Source organism: Leguminivora glycinivorella, chromosome 6 (genome assembly GCF_023078275.1).
Source record: "Leguminivora glycinivorella isolate SPB_JAAS2020 chromosome 6, LegGlyc_1.1, whole genome shotgun sequence".
In the NCBI taxonomy this organism is placed as follows: domain Eukaryota; kingdom Metazoa; phylum Arthropoda; class Insecta; order Lepidoptera; family Tortricidae; genus Leguminivora; species Leguminivora glycinivorella.
In genome coordinates this window covers 24,503,429-24,530,578 of record NC_062976.1, presented here as the reverse complement: position 1 = coordinate 24,530,578, position 27,150 = coordinate 24,503,429, and the positions used below count along the sequence as shown (strand labels likewise).

Below are 27,150 nucleotides of genomic sequence, written 5' to 3'. Positions count from 1 at the left end.
AAAAACATATATGACAGCACTTACGTCAAATTCTGTCAATCAGGTTGTATGTAAACAATTATAATTTAATTTATGTTTACATATTTAGATACTTATTAATCGATTCTTACTTAGAATAGAAGAAAGGGAAATGCGGGCGGGTATATAAGTACCTATTTAGTAAATACAATATTCCGTATGGTGTGCTTCTGGTTCAAATTTTTATATAAAAAAATTTTTCAATTTCATTAAAGATTACCCTGTGCATACCACGAACACGTAAGTAACCGTAAGTTCATCGTTGTTTAGAAAGTAACGCTCGTTTTGAATGGCACTTCTCCATTCAACTAGACCAGATGTTCATGGAACAGTCACCAGCATACGTATATGACTATGAACGGCCGTGACAACATATCCGATTCTCTATAGGGGCCATAAGTATATGACGACATATTCCCGGCAAAAAATTGTGATGCTTCGTGACCGGCAAAAACATAGTCTCTCTTTCTAGCGTCTCGCGAGCGTAGCGTCGGGCCAACTGTATGGAAAAAGACGCCGCGTCGCGTCGGCGTGGCTTAGCCATACAGTTGGCCCGACGCTACGATCGCGAGACGGTAGATGTGGGAGGGTCCTTATCCGTATAAATATCTGATCGGGTCGCTTAAAAATATTTGTTTCCTTATAAAAATCTAAATTACACTCTCACTCGCATAATTATATATCCATTGTCGAAGCAAATATATGTCTTACGGGCTAGATATCATTAATATGTAATTAAAGTGCAATAACAAACCCTACCTTAGTTGCCTTAGAGCGGTAAATTGTATGAGGTGATTTGACATCAGACTCACAAAACACGTGCAGTATTGTCAGTGCATATGTCTGTCTCATCTGTTGTTAAACTATGACAAGTAAACTTATTACAAATCTGATATCAGAAGCCTTTTTACAAGCTTTTATTCAACTTGCCTTGTTAGTTTGGGTCAAAACGTAGAAGCTAAATTTGACCCACTTTCCGGTTTCCGATTGAGCTGAAATTTTGCACACATATGTAAATCACGTGACAATGCAATATTATGGTATCATGGAGGTGATCTGATGATGGAGCAGAAAGGTGGTCAGAGGAACTCTGTTATGAAACGTCGTATCCCCATTGAGTAAGGGGTTTTTAGAAACATCTCGGAGAGCAATAGATGATTGTTGAAAGAAAGGTACAGTCGGCTAAGATAAAGCTTGTGCCAAAAATGAAATTTTTGCAAAAAAAGAATATTATAAATTGGGAGGTGTAATTTTTTATTATCTCTGCATTTCATTGAAAAGAAAAACCGGCCAAGAGCGCGTCGGGTCACGGTCAGTGTAGGGTTCCGTAGTTCCAGGGAAAATAATATATTTAGGGGCATGAAAATGTCTGTCAAAGTTGGCATTTAAATTTATTGTATTATTTACTCATTTTAACTTTATTTTTGTGTGAAATTTTGCTCAGAATTTGTTCGTTATCCTTTTGAATGTAGTGTATACCTACACTTCTAAAGTTTATGTTCCATACATACTTACTACAATTTTCTTTTCATTGACAGACGATTTCAAATTCAATTTTCAATTTCAATTTGATGGATAAATATCCGCGGCCTGAGGGGTGAATAGGATCAGGAATGGGGGGAATCGGGTCGCAAAGGGGGTGAATAGGTTTACGAAGGGGGTGATTAGGGTCGGAAGAGGGGTGAATTGGGATGTGTGGTCAATGGTTGTCAAATTGTATAAAAGATATATAACTTACCTAAAGTGATGTTTTTATGAATGACCTCTCTGTATATGGACGCAATTTATACGTCAATGTATTGCTTCGTAGTTAGACTAGATACAAGAAATCAACATTTAGAAATGTTAATTACACTTCTGTCAACCTCCACGTTTCACCCATGATTGCTATAATATAAATGGATTACTTTAAAATAAAAATCATAAGTATGAAACTATACAAATGGGAAGAAATAAAATTATTTTATTGAATAATTTTTGATTTGTTCTTTTTCAAGTTTATATAAATAATAAATTCTCAATTCGCTCAAAGGTTGAAAGAGACACCTTATAGGGATAAGTTTGCCTTTGTACACCATAACTATACTGTATTTATATGTCCTAACTTATCTTATGTACAATAAAGTGTTCACATACATACATACATAAATTGAAATAGATATCATACACGAAAGAAAAAACGACAAGGCCTACTGATGGCCGAGCCGGGAATCGAACCCGGGTCTTCAGCTTACGCAGCTAACGTCATTACCACTAGGCCACCCGCCCGCCGTGTGGTACCCAACGAAATTTCTCTAGTGTATGTTATCTCTGATAGGCACATTTTGACCACCTGGTATATGAATCTTATAAGGCCCATTTGCACCAACCACTTAACTCAGGGTTAGTGGGCTGTCAACTGTCAAATTCCATGTAAAATAGTGGGTTAACCCTCAGGTTAATCCTCCATCTTCGTTGGTGCAAGTGGCACTTAGAGGATTACGGTATAGCGAGAGACATGGCGGGTTCGATTCCCGGCTCAGCCACCAAGGGGCCTTGTCTTTCTTACTTTCGTGCGTGATATCTATTTCAATGTATAAGCATGAAAACGGTTATGACTTTATTTTCAAATAAGTAATTTTTACTGATAAACTTTTTTTTTGGCATTTAATTTTGTAAGGTATGCTCACAGCCGAAGATCAGCGCTGATGAAGAGGCACCAAAGAAAACACGTCCGTTCCATACAAGATTTATTAGCAGAGAGCGAAAATATAAACCTACCCACAATCAGTCGGTGCCTATAATTACTAAACTACCCACATATGTCACAAATTTATTTCAAAAAAACTTAATGTCATTATCAGTTTGCCGTTTTTGTGGGGTTTGAAATTGGACCAGAAGTGATATTAAAAAAAACTATACATTTATAACCTTTTGAATTTTGGAAGTCGGTTAAAAAATCTCGCCAAATGAGAATCTTTTTTCGCACAATTGTAAAACTAAATTATCTTTACTAGTTACCTCTAAAATACTAAATGAAATGACATCTATTGCGACTTAAGTAGTTTGCATAAATTAGTAACCCAATTCACCTAGAGACGGCGCTGCACTTTGGGCTACTTAGTACATCGTTTTCTGAAGGTTTTGGGTTCATGGGGTCGGAACGGGTATGAACTATCGTAATTTGTGCTGAATAGGACCAAAACCGACTTTTGAACGTTGATAGCACTTTTTTTATATGTCCCATGCTAATTTTTTACACAAAAAATCTTCCAGCGGTGTGAACTTCGGTTTGTCTTTGAAAATATGTCGTTTTATTTAGTAATTTTCGCTCACCCTAACGTTGGGGTGAATAGGGAAAAGTGCTAGGGTTGACCCTTTTGGACTACGAACAAAACCTGACTAACTAATATGTTATGAGTAGTCGGTTATGTATTAATAAAATAAATTTATCGAAATCTACACATATGATAACCTTAAACCAACCTTTATAAATGGTGCTCTGACGCAGTGAACAAGTAAGTATGGTAGTGGGCAGTGCGGATAACGTATTAAAATATAAGCATAGTTTGTTGCTATTTTTCACGTTTAAATAACTTCTAAACTAACGTAGTGGTATTCAAGTAAAAGGTTCACAGTGAATATTAAGTAGCTTGCCAGAAATGTGTTTCTGCTTAGCTATACCTACCCAAGCGCGGATCCAGCTTCGTGCCCAGGGGGGGGGGGTCACGTGGTATAAATGCCCAGGCCCCAGGGGGGGTCACGTGGTCTATTTGTATGACCAACCTAGGCTCTCCAGGGGGGGTCATGACTCCCATGACTCCCCCCCCCTGGATCCGCGCATGTACCTACCATTGTAAGTATTGAGTTTTGTATCATAAAGTCAAACTAGGCATTTATTACTAATGATTTACTCTGTGGGGTGCCTTTGATCACTTGCATGGGGTAACATTGACCATAATGACACATAGTTGATTATTGTCTGATTATGTCACGGTACTTGTTGAGTTGAGGCAGATAATTTGATCTCTTCGTGTGATAAATATTGAAACAATTGCAAATAAAGTTGGTTTTTCGAAGATGGTAGGTAATTTTTATTTTTGATCAAAGTAACCCCAAAATAGCGTTAAAGAGTTGTAATATTTGACTTTGCGAACCGTTTTTTTATTTTTTCTTGAGATAAAATACTTTTGCAAGGGGTTACATTCGATTACCATTTAAAAAAAACAGGGTATCAAAGTAACCCCAATGTCAGTTTAAGTTTGATCTCATAGTTTTTTTTTCTGCGTACATTATTTTGTTACTTTTCTAGATTTTTAGCAGGAAAAGACTAAAAAAGTTGATGGTCCCATTTTTTTTCTTTCTTTACATTAATAAATACCTATTAAATGTAGAAGCTAGCTATAGCTATAGCTACCCATTACATGTAGAAGCTAGAGAAGTTTAAATTCCCAAATTGGTCAATGTAACCCCAGTTTACGGTAGACACCGTGAATCTATTCTAATAATTCTCTATTTATTTGAAAGAAAAATCGTTACGATTCCAAAATATGCAATCTAAGATAAAAATGCTTTTCATATATAGTTACAAACTTAGTTCAGAATTTTTTTTCGTACAACTTTTATTAAATTGGTCTACCTATCAAGTTCAAAATAATTTTCCTAGAAAGTCTTTATAAAGTCCTGCTTTTGAGATTTTTTCATATTTGAGAAAACAGCCCTTATTGCCTGAAATACGGCAGTGATATTGACATTATTGACATTGACATTTGCTTTTTCGTATTTTGACTGCACTGTTGTATTTTTTGCCATGCTAATTTGAACCTTATCTCTGAGCGATGTTTTTAATTTTCAGTCACGTCACAGATGTTTATGACATAACATCTAGGTATTTAGCCATTTAAAAGAAACTACAAGGGACTTTACAGACGTGGCGACTGCAACTGGTACAGGGCCTAAGCTATAATTTAAAATTATATTGTGATTTTTATATGTTTTTTTGTGTTTTATTTATTACCAAGTATGAGTTTCAACATTTTCAACTCAAGAAACTGAAATTTAGAGAAGAGACTCGGAAATTGGGTAAGATAAAGAGTCTGATGCAGATGGCGATGGCGGTATTGGGATAAGATAAGATATGCGTCGATATTCCCTATCTTTCTTTGTGTCTCTGACTTGACTGCTGCTAGCTGTACTCTATTCATTAGGTTTTTATTTTATACACATACTTTATTTTGTATCAAACTAAATGATAAAAAAACCTAACGACCAAAAAGAATAAAGAAAATATCTGATAGTCTTTAATACAACCCGCATATACGTAATGCACAGCACAGGCCTCTGAAGACCTGCAGGGCAATCATAGTCGCGCGATAAATGATAAAACATCGGACCGTCCCTATTGCACTTACAAAAGTGCGATAGGGCTGAATGTTTTATCATTTATCACGCGACCATAATTGTCTGCCTGGAGGTATCGGCCTTCACACACGACTTTGAATAATGTTTGCGGGGATAGGCAGGCTGACGATTTTTAATCTAAGTATAGAAAAGTAACGCAAAATGAAGTGCAAAGTAATTTGAAATACACCTAGATAAACAATCAACTGAGTAAGGAACGTTATCTACATATTTAGGTAAATTTAAGTCACATGAGACGTGAACAGAGAAGGAAAGCTAGATGACGCGTATTTTTCTCTGTCTTCTTGTATGCTACCTTTTTTACAGTTTAAATTTCTCAAATGAGGTCAGTAGTTGACTACAAACTCAAAATAACACTCTTGAAAAAAAATGAAGGGTCACTGACCTTTCACAGTAAATTGAGGTAGTGTGAGTGAAGGGTGTTTGTGTGTGTAATGGGGTAATTTGACAGATTCTGCCCTTACAATAAAAAATAAAAATTCTGCCCCTGCTCTAGTTCTCTCCCCTCTAAATATAAATCGTGGCGCGCCCGCCGCCGCGCCTCTAAGGGCGTGTTTTAATTAAGCGTGTGATAGTTTTGTCTACGCGTTCTGTCAAGTCACTTGTCAGGTCTGTTTGTACACTATTTAGTTTAATTATTTTTTCAGTAAATAAATAAATAAAAATACACCGAGTTAGTCAACTAATGGTATTAACCTTTTAAATCTACGTAAGTAGAACTTTATGATATTCTCCTTACTACGAACTTACAATAATTGACTATGGGTAGACTATTTTTAAAATCGGGACTTAATCGCGTATGACTACATAATAAACTGACCTCGCAACGTTTGATAATTCGTAACGTTTCCGATACTCAAAACCAAGTGCGGGTAGTTCGAAAAACTCGCGCGGCTGTCAGAAGGTGTTGATGTCATTTCAAGCCAGTCTTCAGAGACCACGGGGACAACGCCGTCCCGGAAAAGTTGGAGATCAGTTTATTATGTAGTCATACGCGATTAAGTCCCGATTTTAAAAATAATTATGTGTAATAACCATGAAAGTTTAAATCAGTGGACTGCTCAGTGATAGCGTAATTCACTCTCTACCATTGATCATCAGGTTGTATGTAGATTGCTCTTTTTATTTTAGAATGGAGAGCAAATTAGTCGACGAGACGAGAAACTTGTATTGGATAATATTATTAATTTCGCAAATACTTTACAATACCATTTACACTTTATTGATACAACATAGCAAAAGATAATAACAATCCTTACTAATATTATAAATGGGAAAGTGTGTGTCTGTTTGTTTTTCCGTCTTTCAAGGCAAATCGGAGCGACGACGTGATTTTTTAAGTGGATATAGTTGAAGGGATGGAGACTGACATAGGCTACTTTTGTGTCTCTTCCTAACGCGAGCGATGCCGCATGAAAAAACTCGTTGATTATACATAGAGGCAAACAACAGACATTATTTAAATTATTTAACTCAAGTTGCTGTTCCCGTTGAATTAGATTTAATTTCTCGCTATCTCCAGCTCGACAATAGACCGGCTAATTCAGCGAGATGCGTGCGCGATACACACACGGCCTCATTACCCCGCTGATTGGATGGCCACTGCACACACGGGGGAGCCATTATAATAAATTATAAGCGCAATCTTAGTTCCGCGAATAGTTAATTAGTTCCCACGATTCGGGATGGCCATAATTTGTAGTTAGGCTCACAATGGGCGGGCTGATTGCGTGCGACAATCGATGGCTTCGACTTAAGGTTCTGTATGGTAGGGCTCTAAACACAGCGGCACTAATCGAAATTGAATAGGTATAGGGCATTAGAATAATGCTCCCGTTCCCGTTTACGTGCGAAGGTGTAGTTTCGCTTATGAGCTTGGAATTCTAAACTATGAGGTACTGACTGCGTGGAAACAATATAGTATGTTACTGCGAAAATAAAAATAAGAAATATTTCATACATATCTCTTTCACGAGAAGATACTCATCGCAACATATTAAGTAAATAATATTAACATATTAAATCCAGAATCTTTAAGTGCCTACTTACCTAACATAATTTCTTAATATTATAATTAATAAATATTACTAAGATCTAGTGTTGCGCCGTGCCCAGAAATTTCCCCTCCGAAGAGCAATTTCCCTATGAAAAAAATATAAGAAAAAGGGAATATTCCTAAGAATATATCATAACCAAAGACGTATGTAACTCCGTATAGACGGATAAAGTCTAAGAAAAAAACGTACCTCAAAGCCATAGAGAAAAAGGTACGGTGACCTAGATGGCGTTACACCTTTAGGGAACGCTTGACTAGATGGCGCTAATATTAATATTTGACATTTTATCACATATCAAGTTAACAAGCAACAATATGGGCCAAATTGTCAATACTGAGGTGCAAATTTTTTACGCCTGTATCGAGAGATGGCAGTCTATGCACTGTGATTACACATTCTACTTTGACAGTAACTCTCTGTAATACTGGATCCTCTTTGTTATTACTGACGACTGACAGAGCGGCATGTATACGTCGATGTTATAGATTAACATATTCGCATTGTTGCAGGCATGCAACGGCCCCGGCGCATCATGGACATGGGGTGCGCGGCCTCGTGAGCTCGCGGTCGGCGCGCCCGCGCCGCCGCCGACAATCGGCCGCAGCGCCTCCGCCACGCTGCGCGCCGCCGCCGATCTCAATGTCGACGCCATCAAGGAAAAACTGCTCGACCACCGGATCCCTGAGTCTTGCGTCTAGTCTAATTTAGGTGAATAATACGCGCCCCGCCGTTGCCGACAAAACTGTAACCTCACCAATTACTTATAATATAATCCTCTAATAGAAAACATGTCCGTGTCCATATACCAATCGAGGGTTTACTGGTGAAACCCGATAAATCGAAATAATTTGTCTTTGAAATAACAATATTTGGGAAATTGCACATAGTTCGAATTTCAATAACCAGTTTGCTCTACTTATCGGGTTTCACCAGTGAACCCTCGCAATGTTAATACTTTATTTTTATTTCGCAATATTGTACCATATCATAAAACATATCAGCTTAAGTCCTAAAATTCAGCAACGACATTTTATTGTACATATAATCTCCTTTAGTTGAATAGGTACGAAAGCCGAAGGCGCTTTGTTGAACAAAGCGCTTGAATTTCGCGAGCTCTGTCAACACACGCTGCAATCAATTTGAGTGGTGAGGTAACAAAAATTCCGTTTATGAGAGTAACAAAACAGGAAATACCCTTGAAAGCCCGGGCGGAACGTTCACGTTACAATTTTAATTTGTTAGCCAGCATTAGAACGCCGGCGGCGCAGCGGCGGCGGCGGCGGCGGCGGGGCGCGCCGATCCTTGTACAGTCGCGATGTCCCTGTCTTGTAAATGTGGTAGGTAGGAACCTCTCGGGGCGCATTCTCTTCACTCATTCCTTCAGCCGTACGCTCGGAATACCCTCGCATATAAATGTTGCCAATTTATCTTAATACTTTATTAACTTTATTCATTCCGCTTAATATTTGTGTTGACCTCTGACCGCTAAGGGTACATACATGCCTAAAGGCACTATAAATTCGTATCTAAGTAATTGTCGTACCTGTTTCTGACATCTCCTGAGACCCTAGTAAATTAGCTTTTGAATTAAAGGGTTGGGAATTCCGAGCGTATTTTTCCGAACTTGAAGACTAACGTATTAAATTACATAGTTTTATTGATCGTATGTAAATAGTATTTGTAAGCGACTGAATCTTTGCCACTTTTTTACATGTCTACGATCTCTAGCCGGCCCGCCCGCGGTGCGCGATGTCATTAGTTTAAATGGATTCATCGTTATCTGTATAAATATCATATACATTTATGTAAATAAAATTTGTACTTGACTCTTAAGGTTTTAAATAAGGTCAGCTTGGAGATATCGGCCAGTTGCGAAACATTCCCGCAAGTCAAACGAAATGAACAGAGGCCTGCCGCGAACTCCCTCGAAGGAGTCGAAGGTTTGACGTGTTCCCTGCAGGGCCGGATCTAGGGTACATCGAGTGGAGCGGCCCCTCTAGGCGCCAAATCATAGGAGGGCGCCAGAACAGCAAATGATAAAAAATACGGCCTTATTTGCGAGTACGGTAAAAAAAAGGTAATCAAAGGAGGCATAACTCCATTTCGTTCTACCCTGATTGAGTGCTCGGCCCGGCGCTGCCTAGCTGTTACACTTATGCAAGAATATATAAGTGCAAAAGGGAGGGAAGATGTCGAGCATGATTCGCGGAAGGTTAGTCGTCAGAAAGTTTCGCAATTAGGCCACCAGTGCGAGTATTGTCGCGCGGTACACTGTACAGGTTATTTACACCCAAGCTCTGACGATTTAACTCCCACTTTATGTCCAGAGAATTGTATGTGACGTGATAAGAATGCCAATAGGCGATTGCTCGCTCGAACACATAGATGATTGCAAAGGGATAGAATATAGTGAGCGCGAAAGAAACGTTTTAAAATATCTCAAAGAATTATTTAGTAAACAAAGTAAATTTTAAACCTAAGTTTGCATTCTTGGCTCGAGCACATTACGATGTACATAATTGTTAACGTACGAAAGATTGATTTCAAGTAAAAAATATAATGCACTTACATTTAAAACCAATTTTTGAACATCAAACAACACCCACTCTGGTGTTTTGATGAAGCTTACCTGAACATCGGAACACGTTCATTTCCCGTCCGTTTTTAATTTCATTACGAAGCATTTAAAACAAGGCCGGGGCCGTCACTGCAAAATCACGGAAAAATTAACTTGATTACAGACTCCAAATTACCTCGATTTTATTTTACAAGCGAAAAACTGTAGCATTTATCAATGTGTTCGAACGAAAATTTAAATTCACAAGTTGGTAGCATTGAAATGAAAAACATATCTTTCTGGCACAGCCGAAACAATGGAGCGTAACACGTAAATATCAGTATTGTAAAAAAAAATCAGAGTTTATTGTGTCGCCTGGGGCCCGTTTCTCGAAAGGTACAAGCCTTGTATTACAAGTGCGCGAACTGTCAAATCGTATGGGTTGTCATGGAAACACACTTGTAATACAAGGCTTGTACCTTTCGAGAAACGGGCCCCAGGTAGGCGAGTAGGTAAATGATTGTTAGGTAATTTTAATTTGTAAGTAAGAGATTTGTTATTATAATGTTTAACAGCTCGGAGCCCTACTGTTGACTTATTTATTTATTTTGATGAAAGAATAAAGGTTGTCTTGAAGTACACTTAGCGTTTTACTGCGATGCCCTGAATTAGAAATACCAATAAAATTTTCCAATTAAGTAAGTATTATTTTACGCAACCGTTGTTTTACAGAGATTAAAAAAGGCGAGTGGCGTCGGTATTTGGGTAACAATTTGAGGCAAAGTCGAAAATTGTAAATAAAGACGTCATTTCGTCACTACTTTTAAAAAAACTTGTATCTTCGTCTGTCAAAATTGTAGTAAGTATGTATGGAATGCATATAGACTTACTGCGTTTTAACTTTGAGGAACAGCGTGAGATACGAGATTTTTTAAAAGTAGTGACGATTTGTTGTTTATCACAGGCCCACTTGCACCAACCACTTATACCACCCCATCCCCAACGGGCTTTCAAAGCCGGGGGTGAGATGCGACAAAAAAAACGGAGTAGGCTGTCATCTGTCAAATTCCATATAAAATTCCAAAAAAAAGGTGGGTTAACCCTCCATTTTCGTTGGTGCAAGTGGCCCTTAGTTAAACAACCTAAGATACAATACTTTTTCTACGACTAATAATTTTCTAAAATAACTTTTTTTAAATAAAATACACACTCTTTACTTGATTTTGACCACAGAGGAATAAGAAAAGGAAGAGTTGTAACTCCATACATCAGTAAATGCGAGTTATATGTATAGGCATAGTTAAGTGACATCTAGCGACAATCAAGCGTCAGTCACGCGTCAACTAGCGTAAATTCTCAGTACTGCTACTTGTCAATAGATGTCGCGACGAACGAAAAGTCTAATGCTTAACAATTTTTAGCTAATATTACAATATTATTAATCAGTATTCTGTTTTCGATTCCTTCTGCTTGTAATATAAGTTGTAAACTGTTCTAATTTTAAATTTTGGCAGAAGAGACACTGTTGCCACCTAGTATCGAGTAGTGGTACTGATAATTCACGCTATTTGACGCGTGATTGACGCGTGATTGTCGCTAGACGTCACTTAACTATGCCTATACAAATAACCCGCATTTACTGATGTATGGAGTTACAACTCGTCCCCTACTTATTCCTCTATGCTTTTACCCAACGTTTCGGCCAGTGGCCCGTTTCTCGAAAGGTACAAGCCTGTGGTCGCGGAAGACTGACGTCACAGCGAAATGTCAATGGATGTTGTGTGTCATGCGGTGGACGATAAACATTAAACAAATACGGGTAGATCAATTTTATTTGTCTACCACGAACATTTATAAAAATGAATATCGGGTAGTTTGGTGTTGTTTACATCTCCATTTCGCTGGGACGTCAGTCTTCCGCGACCACGGCTAGTGCAACCTAGCCGAAACTTTGGGTCATTTTATCTCGTTCGACCCGGCGTGTCTTTAAAAAATAATGTGTGTATAGTATTTGAGCCGGGAAGCAGTATCTTCGTTTATCACAGCGGCCTAAACATTTTATCTTTCCGGCCAGAGGACAGAAAAATAATTACTGCAGGGTAAATATGCTTCTAGGTAAGTTCAGCTTTTTCTTTAAATTTCTTGCAAAGAAAATAACACAGACTAACTACTCGAATATTCATTCAATACCAACCAACACTAGTATTTGTTTATTTTCTCATTCAGGCTCTTCATATAATATTGATAGGAAAACCTCGCAAACTCGAGGGCCTGCTTCAAGTGCTTTCGATGAAGAAATATCGAGAAGATTCTTACTTGTTTTTATACCGATAAAAAAGCACTTAAACCTATATTAATAAATAAACTTATTTCATAAGGTGTCCCCCAATATTTATTTATTTATTTATTTTAACAAATATTTAGCCCCTTATTTATAAACGTACTCTAAAGTTATCAAGCCGATAAAGTTCGTTTGTCCCTTTCCGACGTATGTGTGTAATAAAAAAGGACAAAAGAACTTATTATATTTATGAATGAGGGGGTAAGTACATAAGACAATTCTAGGAAATTGACTTTAGTTTTTGGAAAAACCAAACTGGCAAGCATGGTCGCGCGATAAATGATAATCAGGCCGTCCCTAATATCGCACTTACAAATAGTGCGAAAAGGACGGCCTGACGTTTTATCATTTATCGCGCGACCATGCTTGCCTGCTTCTGGCATGGGAAGTGGGAAAAGTGCTCGAATTCATGTCAGATCATAATTAACACCGAATGAACCTAAATACGTGTCGAATTTAACGGAAAACGAACTAATAGGTAAACTAACGTAAAATAATTTCTATAAATACACGGTGTTTTAAGGTACAGCGCGGCAAATCTCGACTGGGGGCAAATGTAACTGGTCCATTTTTTCCATGTTTTAGAATTTTTGCATTAAATATTAAATAGAGTGTCCACCGGTTATATATGGTAGGCGTGTTCAGTGGATACATATAGAACTCAACATTATAGTGTAATAATGGAAAAAAAGGATTAGTTACAATTGCCCCCCAGTCGAGATTTGCCCCGTTGTACCTTATAGAGATTATTTTTTTACTGCAAAGATTTCCAATTTACACCAGTAACGCCATCTGTGGATTGCAAAGCGCGACTCGAGGTAGCAGTTATGCCTAATACCAAAACGTACCATTCACCTGCGATAGTACTGCCGCTCGCCACTAGATGGCGTTTACAAATGAAGCATCATTGAATTTGCAAGGATATTATTTAGTGAATTAGATCTCGTTTTGATATTAGATCGGATCTGTGAGTCACATCAACTCTGTAATAGCAATAATCAAGGAAATTGACAAAGAATATACAGTAGGAGTTGGTAGGAGTCTGCAAAAAGAAGTGTACCAATCTTGGAGTTCTAGGCGTCCATATTTGTGAGTCTGAACGGGAAAACGTCCCACTTAGCCGCTTTGTCAGTTTATTCATATAAAGAAAGATACAAGTAAATCTCGACTTAGTGGTAACCGACAAAGTGGGACGTTTTACTAAACACACTCACATTTTACGATAACCGATCACCACTTCGCTCGCGCTAAATTCGAAAATTGCGAAATGATCCATACAAACTTGCAATCCCCATTTTCGGGAAGTGGGGGGTTAAAGAGAGACAAAAAGTAGCCTATGTCACTCTCCATCCCTTAAACTATCTCCACTTAAAAAAATCATGTAATTCGTCGCTCCGTATTGCCGTGAAAGACGAACAAACAAACAGACACACACAGTTTCCCATTTATCTTATACTATTAAACGAGCAATTCTTGTATATTTATTTATTTATTTATTTATATATACCGACGATCTCGGAAACCGCTCTAACGATTTCGCTGAAATTTGTTATGTGGGGGTTTTCGGGGATGAAAAATCGATCTAGCGTAGCCTTAGATCCCGGAAAACGCGAATTTTCGAGTTTTCATGAGTTTTTCTTTCCCGTTAGTAAACGTAAAATATGGTCGATTCCGCTTAACTCAGTCGTACGAGGTCGGTCTAATGTACGCAGATAGATCGTAGGTGTCAGGGTTTCCAATCCCGGCCAGAAATCAAGTTTTTTTTTTGTTTTTGTATTTATAAGAGTTTTTTTTTTTATCTAAAGACGTGATATATTTTATTAAAACAGAAGCGAGCGAAGCTCGGTCGCCCAGATATTAATATTATTAAGTATAAGTATAAGTATATGGATTTGATCGTTTCCCAATACTCAAATAAGTGACACGCACACAAAGTCAATTTGTTTACGACTTAAGGAAACTCAATCAAGTCGGGAACGCCGTGTTGGCGCGCAGCCAGCGTCATAAACATCTGCACACTTTAGTACCTTGTCACTGTAGCGTTATTAATGGTCGACGTACGAAATTGTCAAACGAGGTAACGTGACATGGTATTTAGGAGTACAAATGGTGGGATCGACGATATGTTGGTGCTTACAGAGCCTCTTACGTGAGTGTTGGACGTGTTTTAAATGTATTTCCTACTCGTCGACTTTAATCTGTCAATTAGGACACCACAGACTAAACTATAAGTGCTGACTTTTCAGTGTTAGATAGTCTTTGACACTTAGTCAACTATAATATTTCATTACAGTTCACTTTTAGTTAATTGTAATTATTTCAAAAATAGAACTTCATACAAGTTCTTTACTAATTTGCGATACCTGGCAAATTTTTCTGCATCTGAAACACGTTTTTTTTTTATCCATCGCGTTATCGGCCAATCACAGACGGTTATTACAAATAATTGGTTGCCAGAAAATTCGATGTTGATACAACGGTGAACGACGCTATTAACATTAATTTTAACTTGAATGATGATATTTTTCGTCCATTGATGATGAAGATGATGACTCATAGAAAAAGTATTGTATACAATACTGATATAATTAAGCTTTTCACTCTCGTACCGTATTATTAAACATGGTACTCGACTGAAAAGCTTTGTATTATATCACGATTGTATAATAGTACATTACGATACAAGTGCGCAAAAAAGGAAGTTCGAAACGAGTGGCGATAAATTAAAACACGACCGAAGGGAGTGTTTTAAATCGACACGAGTTACGAATTTCCTTTTCGCACGTGTATCGTACGACGTTTTTCAGTACAGATGAGCCTCCGAAGTTTCGACCTGGCGTATAATGAACCACTTCTCGAACTAGTGCGTAAAAAAACGACCATCTGTACTGAAAAATACTATTAATGTAAATACTCGATAGCAAAATAAACATCACTGAATATTATATACATATTAGATAGAAGAAACAAGTTCATCTACCTATTTGTATCGGCATAGAGGAACAAGTAAGGGAAGAGTTGTAACGCATCAGTAACTGAGGGTTATTTGTATAGGCATAGTTAAGTGACATCTAGTGACAATCACGCATCAATCACGCGTCAAATAGCGTTAATTATCAGTACCACTACTCGATACTATGTGGCAACTGTGTCTCGACTGCCAACAATTTAATATTACAACAGTTTACAACTTATATTACAAGCAGAAGGAATCGAAAACAGAATACTGATTAATACTATTGTAATATTAGCTAAGAATTGGTGAGCATTAGACTATCCGTTCGTCGCGACATCTATTGACAGGAGGCCCTTGAGTGTTCATGATTTATGTGTTATTGCAATTAAATATCACGTAACGAGGCATTTTTAATGTTTTTGTGGACTTCAACTTACAAAAATTGACGCCAGAGAGCTGCAAGCTGCGATTAAAGACTGACAACTCAGTGGGTTTTACTGAGTTAATTTAACACGCTTAGTATAGATACATTTGCTTGATCTAATGGTAATGGTATATATAATATGACATCTGTGTATAGATATAAACTACGTACTATAATAAGTAGAAGGTTTGAAATATATAAGTAGGTAGAGGTCTGATTGAGATGGAAATCGAAATGGTTTACTACTTTTCAGCGAATTCGAATTCTAAGTTCGCGGGGAACTACTAGTATATCTGGGGGCACGGCAGTGCCCCCGCCAAGTCGAGCAAAAAGAGGCACGGCGGTACCATCCTTTTCTCGAAGCATTTCAGACTATTTTCAACCCCCTGTTACTCCGTTGTGGATAAACCTAGAAGCCTGAATTTTCAGCTTCTTAATTTAGCAGCTAAGTGTATGAAACGATTCCTAGTAAAACTTGAATTACGAAGCAAACACGAGTAAAAATTGCGACAAACACGTTACAATATACGCTTCATCTCCTATAACAAATATCCAGAGCCGCGAAAAAATGTGTCGTCGCAAATAAATAATATCGAATGACAATAGGCTGACATACATGATGGATAGCGATGGCATTCACAGCATCCGAGATACGTCACGCGTCCGTCAGTATACGCAAATGTGTGCGTAACCGAATGCACTAACGCTCACGAAACGCTCACGATAATATTTCTTTCGCTCTTGTGTATTGGCGCGACAGAGCCAGACTACATTTCTGCGGCGTTTCGGTGGCGTTTCGCGTCGCAGAAATACCATTCAGCTACAGGGCTTGATCAGTCATTCGTTCATTTCGTTCATATCGTTCATTTCGTTCATTCATTCGTTCGTTCGCGTGTCCACATTGGACACAAAGTGATGGACTTATGACGGAGTTTGACAATTTTGACATTTAGTTCAATATCGTCAGTTGCTGTACACCCCTGAATAAATAAAATAAATAAAACAGTGCGTGGAGTCGGTGCGTGAGAAGTGAAACTTCCTAACATAACCTCAAAAACATTTTGTCAAGTGACTATCACGTTTTTGCGTTTAGTTACGTCCATCTTTTTACTGTTTTAAATATTTTACATTGCTATTATTGAAAAACAAACATAAACTTATTTTGCACTCGATCTAAATATAAAACACACACATTTCCAAGCAACCATTCCACCATTCATAACCATTCTGGGTATTCTCTTCTGTCACTGACTGAGTGAATGAGTGAATGAATGGAATGAGTGAGTCGCGTTGAGATAGTATGTTACATGCCGAGTGAGCGGCATTCCACGCAAAGTAAAAATGATTGAATGTTACGCGCTGTCAGTTGGAAGTCGCATTAGAAGTTTCACTTAACCTCTTGCCGCCCAATGTACAATCAGATGTACATTTGGTTTCAATGGAATTTAAACGTTTATGTAAACAAATAAAGTATAATTTCTTTTGTTTCTATAATTTTTCGAACAAATGAAACTCAACTCAATTTCAAGTACAACTAGAATCAAAAATCCTTAGCAAAAGTTTTTTTTTATGGTGGGCGTTACGAGGGTAAATAATATCGAATGACAATAGGCTGGCATGATAGATAGCGAGTGTATCGGCAGACACCGCATCCGTGATACGTCACGCGTCAGCACTCACGTCACGGATCATTCATTCATTCATTCGTTCGTCCGGCCATTGGACACAAATAGGGATGGACTTACGAAGGAGTTTGGCATAATTAAGTTAGTTCAATATCGTTACTTGCTGTATCTTTCTGTAGGTAAATCACAAACCTGAAATTTGAAATCAATGGAATCTCTTCTAATACCGATTCACGTGGCAGCACGGGATCTGGTAGCAGCCTTCACTGACCTGCTATCAAAATACAAACTGTATAAAAAAAAAAATTTCGCCTATTACTATTCCCCGAGCCACGCTCTATCATTCGCGCAATATCATAATGTAGGTGTATCGAATTTAGCTTACTTTTTATGCATAGTATTTCCATATCGATCATCTCGAAATACAATTTCTGAAGAAACGTCCATATCCATCATTCTGTGAGCATACATGCACTTATAAAATAGTAGAATACGCAGAAAGAAAAAATGTCACAGATTGTTGACATGCATTCCACAACTCGTCTCTTTCCGACAAACTCTATATAATCTGTCAACTTTATGCAAAGTTACAATAGTCCAAGTCCGGTACAGCGTCACAACACTATCATCATCATCATATCAGCCCCTTATCTCCACAGCGGAGCAAGCCTCTCTTCAAGTACGCCACTTCTCCCGGCCCTTAGCTAGTCTTATCCAGTTGTGACCCGCAATTTTCCAGATGTTGTACACCCAACGGACAAGGACAACTACTTCCAAATGATTCTGCTCTAGTACATTTAGTACAATCACAAACGCGCAACAGAGTGGGAGCGAAAGGAGGACAATGACCGCAACCGAACTAGAACCGACTGACTCGGACCGAGAGCGCGCGAAAACGGTCGATCAGCTCTCAGCTAGTACGAGCGAGCGTTACTGTACGCCATATGCACAATTTGTCTCCCGCTCTCTCGGTGTACTACTGAACTAAAAGAACGGACTAGGTAGTACACTTCGGAGATCGTACTAGTTGGGAGCGATCTTTTCAGTGAACGAGCAAGCACAACCCTAGTACACCTACCTTCACTCTGCCTAAATAGCAGCGCGATGTCCAACGGGTCATACTAATGAACAAAAATTATACATTTCGCTGCCACGCTTATCACTTTCACAAAATCTAGTCTACGTGAAATCAAAAAGCTAGCTCAGAGAACTGATATTATCCTCGTATAAAATACATATTGCTTTTCCATATTGATCTTCAGAAAAACCAATTCTACTCTAAGCAAGAAAATGGAGGCGAGTTTGCTTAGCTGCTCACTTCGTTTCCTCGTTGAGTTGCAGAAAGCACGTTGCATTTATTCCACTATTTACACGAAGCGACTTGAACGGATTCAAGTAGGCGGCATCCACTGCTGGCTTCGGAGAGCTACTGGAGTTTTTATATTGAAAGGGGCAATCCTTACTAAAATCTTGAAGATGTAAAGTGGGCTGATTTTAAATAAATCACGAAATATACCTTAGTGTTCAACTTTGACCTTGCATTTTCATTTTCTAGGAATATTTTGGCATTTATCGTGGCAACACTAACATTTCGAATTGATGTCAGTTAAAACTGTCACAGTCAGTTTGTCACCGAACGACTGCCAGTGCACATCTCTCGCCCTTATTCGTTGCCATTTCCGCGCCGTTCAGTAAAAATGCTACTGCCAAACATTAGAGCAACTAATATAATCAGTGTGGCGTATCAAGAGAGGCCAGGAGACTGTCAAGCGGCAGAATTGAGGGCTAAGTTGAACGACTAGAAGTAATGGTTGTTAGCCTACTTTTTAGCGAGCGACAAAGGACAGCCAGAATCCAGGCCCCTATTTCAAAAAGGCTACAATTGTCAGTGACATATGTCAAGCGACAATTGTCGATGACAGGTGACAAATTACAATTTTATAAATTATTTTCTATAGAATTGCTTACAAACATGACAGGCATTTTGCTACAATTGTATGTATTACAATTATGTTGTGAAACAATAATTATTATAGACGGAGAGCTGGCAGGATTTTGGAGTAGGTCCTTGAGGCAACCTGGAAAGGTGCTCAGATGCTTCTCTGATCATAGCCAACATCAGGTCTGCAAGTCTGGCAGCTGGGGAGCGGGGCTTTATCGAGCTATGAATTTTTAAAGATTTAATTTTTTGAGGCCCAAAAAAGGTGTTTGAGGCAACCTGGAATTATTAAAAAGTGAAAATAGAGTTCCTCAGAAGTCACATAGTATTTATGCCAGATCATTTGGCCGGGTCCTTCACCGTGCCAGAACGGTACAAAGTGGTAAAAAAAAATAATTCCAAAAAAGGTTCTTGAGGCAGTCTGTCATTTTTACCAGTGAAAGATGAGGGTCTAAATAGCCATGGAAAAATAATGCCATGACATGAGGTGGGGTCCGTACCCTGCTATTCGATCTTGAAAGTCAATTTTTTAGTTTTTCGTAAATAACTCGTAAACGGTGGCCCACAGCAAAAAAATATGTTAAACAGAAAATATCTACATAAAATTTCCTACAAGAAAGGTTATATACGTTTTTTCGATAGGATCAATATATAAATGGATAATTTAGTAAGAAAGTTTTTTTTAATCGATTACATGCTCCGTTTTTCGTTAATACCTCGTAAACGGTGGCCCACAGCAAAAAAATATGTTAAACAGAAAATATCTACATAAAATTTCCTATAAGAAAGGTTATATAACTTTTTTCGCTAGGATCAATTTTTTAGTTGGAAAGTATTTTTAAATAGATATTTGAGCCGTTTTTTGTTGATAACTCTAAAACGGTGGCTCACAGCCAAAAATAATGTTAGACAGAATTAATCTACATAATATTTTCTACAAAAAAGGTTCTATAAGATTTTTCGCTAGGATCAATATTTTAGTTGGAAAGTATTTTTAAATAGATTTCATGGGCCGTTTTTTGTTAATAACTCGAAATCGGTGGCTCATAGCCAAAAATAATGTTATACAGAATTAATCTACATAATATTTCCTACAAGAAAGGTTCTATAACATTTTTCGCTAGAATCAATATTTTAGTTGGAAAGTATTTTTGAATAGATTTCATGGGCCGTTTTTTGTTAATAACTCGAAATCGGTGGCTCACAGCCAAAACTAATGTTTCACAGAATTAATCTTCATAATATTTCCTACAAGAAAGATTCTATAATATTTTTCGCTAGGATCAATATTTTAGTTGGAAAGTATTTTTCCAACTTCCCGGACCGCCGGCGAGTCGATCAGGGACGCTCCGGGCCTTAGGCCCTACGCGGAGCTCGGCCTTCGGCCTTCGCTCGGCTCCGAAGCTCCACCGTCGGGCCTTCGGCCCGCCGGTTACGCTTGTTTAAGACACTTTTGTAAGGAAATTGTATGGGAGCATTTGGGAGCACTTTATGCCCGCAGTGAAATTACTTGGATTTGGCCCGGGTGGGAGCCTAAAGGTGAGCTCCGTTCCTGCGGCCCTCCGCGGGGTCGGCCTTCGGCCTCCCACCCTGAAGCTCGCCCTTCGGGTTCGCGAAAATACTTGAAAAATTTATTTTGCCATAACGGCGGCCATCTTGGATTTTCGAAAAAATTTTTTTGACATTTGTATTCTAGGGGCCCATACAGCCGCATGCAAAATTTCAGCGCGCTCGGACCAACTTGAAAAAAAAGTCGGCCATTTTGAATTTTTTTGATGCAACTTTTTTCTACTCGGGCTCCTGTATGACATTTGATCGAGCACCCCCCGGCTATCTCTTACGGTTTAAAAGTTGCCATACAAAAAGTGGAAATTTTTTTCACATTTGTAGCATTTTTCAAAATTTTTTTATATCATTCTAATCTAGACCCTAGAGAGATTCTATGACCAAAATTTGAGCACTCTAGGATAAACTTGAAAAATCTACAAAAAAAAGTCGGCCATTTTGAAAAAAAATGGCGGCCTCAAAAACTGCCCAGGGTCTTCTATGACATTTGGTCGAGCACCCCCCCAATATCTCCCCCCGTTTAGCCAGGCCGTCCAACATTTTTTGACCCAAGAGTCGCAGACCAGATTCCATATTTTTTCCACACGTCTCCCCGCTCCCTCTATACAAAGACACTTCGACCGTCGAAATCGGTTTAGCCGTTCTCCAGATATAGGGAGAGGTTAGAAATCAGTGGGGTTGCAGCTATATTAGTTGGGGAGTTTATTGAAAAACCTTAAATTTTTTGACCAAAGCATGAAACTTGGCACAGTTGTTCCTTATATCAAAATAAGCCGATTAAGATCGGGAGCCTTCGGGAGCCTCCCCCCTGGGGCCCGGGAGGGGGGGTCAAAGTACCGCTTCACCCGGCTTGGTTTGAAAAATTCTAACTTACCCCGTTTAGTTAATAGGTCATGTTTGGTATCGTTTTCGAGTAAATCAATAACGTAGAATTCGTTTTCAGTACTAAAATTATCATTTAATGGTAAATAAAATAAAAAAAAATAAAAAATTTGAAATTTTCATCCATGACTTACAAATTCAAGTCATCATAAATGACAAACTGTTTGCTTTTTCTATAAATAAAAAATATGACATGATAGCCTATTTAATATAAATTATAAAAAATATAACTTTTATCCACCTTTACTAACGGTAAGTTCCACAAAAAAATTACTTTAAGACGCGCGGCGTCGGTACGCCGCGAGCGTAATTTTAAAATGCCTTTATTTTAGAAACTCTATTAGACCCCGTTTAGCTATTAGGTCATGTTTGATATCGTTTTCGAGTAAATCAATAACGTAGAATTCATTTTTGGTACTAAAATTATAATTTAATGGTAAGTAAAATTAAAAAAAATTAAAAAATTTGAAATTTTCATCCATGATTTACAAATTCAAGTCATCATAAATGACAAACTGTTTGCTTTTTCTATAAATAAAAAATATGATAAGAAAGCCTATTTAATATAGATTATAAAAAATATAACTTTTATTCACCTTCACAAACGTTAAGTTCCACTAAAAAATTACTTTAAGACGCGCGGCGTCGGGACGCCGCGAGCGTAATTTTAAAATACCTCTATTTTAAAAACTCTATTAGACCCGGTTTAGCTATTAGGTCATGTTTGATATAGTTTTCGAGTAAATTAATAACAAAGAATTTATTTTTGGTACTACAATTATAATTTAATTGTAAATAAATTAAAAAAAAATCATCTATAATTTGCAAATTCAAGTCAACAAAAATGTCAACCGTTTGCTTTTTCTCTTATGTCACCAAACACCCAGACAAGTTTGGTGGAAACTTCCTTCACGAACTGCTTGGTGTCTGATGACCATGGTCCAAATGTTTTAAATGCAATTGCCGCAAATATGTAGTTGTTTTTTAAAAATGCATATTTGCGCGTTTAACCTCTCGTATGCTTAGGAGCAGATCTGCTCCATATTGTTTCAACTTTAACATGTAGTTATTATGACTAATATATTAATGACAATTTTTTGACAGACGCATACGAAAGGTTAAACTGGGCGTTTTGCAGCAGCAGTCTCTGGTTTCTGGGCCGAGCGTTAGACGTTGGACGGAGCCAAGGTATCCACACAGGTCACGCCCCACGCCAAGGGTCGTCCCAGAAACCAAGGCAAAAGCAAGCAACCATCAAGCTGCTTTCCGTCTGCTGCTGACAAGCCGACAGGTTCGAGGGTTGTCGGCATGTTCGCTGTGCCGAGAGCCTTGCGGATTAAATCGTTAAGTGCAGTGTGTCACAAAATTCGGCCAGCAATAGACTGGCAGTGGAGTCCGTGGTGTCCTAATGCGTCGGCAGCAAGGGTGTGGTTGGCATGTCTTTAGCCCCAGTCTTAGACAAATGGCAGTATATGATGAAGTAAGGCAGCCTCGGAAGGAGGTATGTTCTCCAAGTGTCGATCTTTTCTAGTAAAGAGGTTCTTCCGGCACTCATTCACTGTTGCGTAAGGACCCTTGATCTGAAACAATATGTGCATTGTCATTTTATTTAAACAGATTCTGCAACTATCAAATTACAACGTTTTGGTGGATCACCTTCACTATTACACACTTACCTATCATAAAAAATAATTACAAACTTTAGTAGAATCTGATTAGCCTATCTATGATATTGCTCCATCTCGTAATAGTTTGAAGCCTTGGGTGGCCATGTTTCTCCCTTGTTGATCGTTTCAAGCTGCGTTTATCGTACCTATCCCATACTATGTCTAATCTAGAAACGTTTTCTTTTGGCTTTGAAGCTTAGCCAGGCCACTCAAGGTGTCAAACTATTACAAGATGGAGCAATATCAGAGGCAAATCAGATTCTACTAAAGTTTGTAATAATTTTCTATGATACGTAACGTAAGTGGGTAATACTGAAGGTTACGTGATCCACCAAAAAGTTGTAATTTGATAGTTGTAGACTCTAAAATGATAATGCACATATTGTTTCAGACCAAGTCGTTGCGCAACGGTGAATGAGTGGTCGAAGTACCTCTTTAGGTACCAAAAAAGATCGACAATTGGAGAACATACCTCCTTCGGAGGCTACCTTGGATCAGCATATACTGCGCACAGTGTACCAGGGGCCCATTTCTCGAAGCTACAAGTTACAATTTTCAACTGGTTGTCAATGTCTAATATGACAAGTTGGAAAGAGACTTCCGCTTGTAACTTGTAACTTTCAGTTTTGAGAAATGGGACTCAGGGCGTTCTTGTTTGGAGTCAGGCGTTGGCGTTGGTGCCACACCAAAATTTGCCAAGTCCGTCTTCTTGGGGATGGAAGGAAGAAGGAGACGAATGGGTACCACACTGGTCAGACAACACTGAAGTGGCCAGTATATGCTTAGAAGTTACAAGATGTAAATGTAAATCAGGTTGCAAAAACCGATGCAACTGCATAAAGAGGGTAGAGCCTTTTTTATGCAGTTCCATATGTACCCAGCTATGTTTTTGTGAAGGGAATGTATAGTATGAGTATGAGTATGAGTAATCTGTCAATTAGGACACCACAAACTAAACTATAAGTGCTAACTTTTCAGTGTTGCATACTCTATGGCAGTTCCGACTCAATTATAATAAGCTCATTATAATTGACTTTAGTTAACTATAATAATTTCAAAAATAGAACTTCATACAATTTATATACTAATTTGCGATACCTGGCAAATTTTCCTGCATCTGAAACACATTTTTTTTATCTGTCGCGTTATCGGCCAATCAGAGACGGTTATTACAAACAATTGGTTGCTAGGTAATTCGATGTTGATACAACGGTGAACGACTCTATTGACATTAATTTTAACTTGCATGAATGGTGATATTTCCGTCCATTGATGATGAAGATGATGACTCGTAGAAAAAGTATTGTATACAATAGTGATATAATTAAGCTTTTCACTCTCGTACCGTACTACACATGGTACTCGACTGAAATGTTTTGTATTATATCACGATTGTATAAAATACTATTATATAAATTTCTTTCAGGATTCACTACAATGAATAAATAACAGGTACAGTCGGTCTTTAGATCGTGTGGTCCGACCCGAATGTTGCCGTTGTCGACACGTCAATAATAATGAATCTTTTTCTATTTATGCATTAACACACCTCTGACACTGGCGATCAAATATATGAAAGAGGCGCGTTCCCCGCAGACAGTCTAAGCTCGCGTAGGTGAACGCGTACTATCCTTTGTGAATAGGCTTTAATATCATATTTTTATATTTATAGAAAAAGCAAACCGTTTGACATTTATCGTGACTTGAATTTGCAACTCACAGAAAATGATTTTTTTTTTTTATTTCATTTAACATTAAATGGTCATTTTAGTACCAAAACTAAATTCTACGTTATTAATTTACTCGAAAACGATACTAAATATGACCTAATAGCTAAACGGGTTCTAATAGAGTTTTTTAAAATAAAGGTATTATAAAATTACGCTCGCGGCGTCCCGACGCCGCGCGGCTTAAAGTTTTTTTTATGAAACTTAACGTTAGTAAAGGTGGGTAAAAGTTATATTATTCATAATCTATATTAAATAGGCTTTCATATCGTATTTTTTATTTGTAGAAAAAGCAAACAGTTTGACATTTATGATGACTTGAATTTGTAAATCGTAGATGAAAATTTCAAACTTTTAATTTTTTTTTATTTTATTTACCATTAAATCATAATTTTAGTACCAAAAATGAATTCTACGTTATTGATTTACTCGAAAACGATACCAAACATGACCTATGAACTAAACGGGCTATGTTAGAATTTTTCAAAGCAAGCCGGGTGAAGCGGTAATTTGACCCCCCCTCCCGAGCCCCAGGGGGGAGGCTCCCGAAGGCTCCCGATCTTAATCGGCTTATTTTGATATAAGGAACAACTGTGCCAAGTTTCATGCTTTGGTCAAGAAAAAGAAGGTTTGGCCTCTTTTTGTCGATAAACGTCCCCACTATATATAAGACCGTATGCCTGTTTGCCACCCACGGGATCAAGATTTGTTAAGTCGCAGTATACAGCATTTCTCGGAACTATCTAGCTACTTACGAAAGCAAGGAGCGCCGGACGATCGAACGCAAGTCCGTTGTCTACGAGCGCTCGGCGCAGACTGAGCGGAGTGAGCGGGCCCGTATCAACACAGTGTATTTTATTCGAATTTCAGGTGCTTTAAAAAAATGACTGTCGACAGAAAGGTATGTCCTATATGTATAATTTTTTTCTTATATGTCAACAAGAAGTTCTAGTTTAGGATAATATTATTTAAGAGTTTCAATAAATGCAGGAATCGCAGGAAAAAAAAAATGTAAACCTCTTTTTATCGAAAAAATGGGGAAGATACGGAAGGTTATTTTATCCAGCATTTCAAATACTTAAATCTTAAAATGTCAAACTATGATTACCTCGTACAGCACGGGGAGCATGGTCGCGCGATAGATTTTATCGTCTATCGCGCGACCATGCTTCCCATGCTGGATATAACAAATAGGATTGTGATCATTTATTACCCCAAATAACATATTTAACAGCACAATCACGATTCTAAACGAGTGATCCCACTACGAAATTTGAAAACGTGTACCGAAAAAACTGATTTCTTTTAAGTATAAAAAGACATATTTTAAAATATTATATTATGATTAACTAGCTTAAGATATGTTCTTTTAGGAACATTATCAGTTTTTAGGGTTCCGTAGTCAACTAGGAACCCTTATAGTTTCGCCATGTCTGTCTGTCCGTCCGTCCGTCCGTCCGTCCGTCCGCCCGTCCGTCCGCGGATAATCTCAGTAACCGTAAGCACTAGAAAGCTGAAAGTTTTATATTAAAGGAAAAAATGGAAAAATTTACGCTTCCGGCGGGACTTGAACCCGCATCATTTGCAATCCGTGCAAGGCTCTTAACCAATTGAGCTACGGAAGCCACGCCGGACATCGCAAATCTCTCCATGCCTTTCCTTATGTACACACGTCTTGGGGTGACGTCTAGCGCCATCTACCGACAGACTATTACATCTTGTAACGGCACTGGAGTCTCAAGTTATATTGAGAATTCACCAGTAACAATGTGCTAACCCATACTAAATTTATTTTTAACAAGCAGAAACGTCTGCTAACGATTCTAAACATTTTTATATTAAAGGAAAAAATGGAAAAATTTACGCTTCCGGCGGGACTTGAACCCGCATCATTTGCAATCCGTGCAAGCCGCCGGAAGCGTAAATTTTTCCATTTTTTCCTTTAATATAAAAATGTTTAGAATCGTTAGCAGATGTTTCTGCTTGTTAAA

General features: G+C 38.1%; 1 protein-coding gene across 1 annotated transcript in view; it reads left to right on the top strand.

The window, feature by feature from the left end:
• LOC125226809 (nephrin) overlaps positions 1 to 10,663 on the top strand; it is a 790,592-nt gene extending 779,929 nt beyond the window's left edge. The window contains exon 16 of the mRNA XM_048130914.1: positions 7,985 to 10,663. Within this exon, the coding sequence (XP_047986871.1) occupies positions 7,985 to 8,173 (189 nt within the window). The 3' untranslated portion in view covers positions 8,174 to 10,663. The remainder of the gene's footprint in view (positions 1 to 7,984) is intronic.
• Positions 10,664 to 27,150: the final 16,487 nt, after the last annotated feature.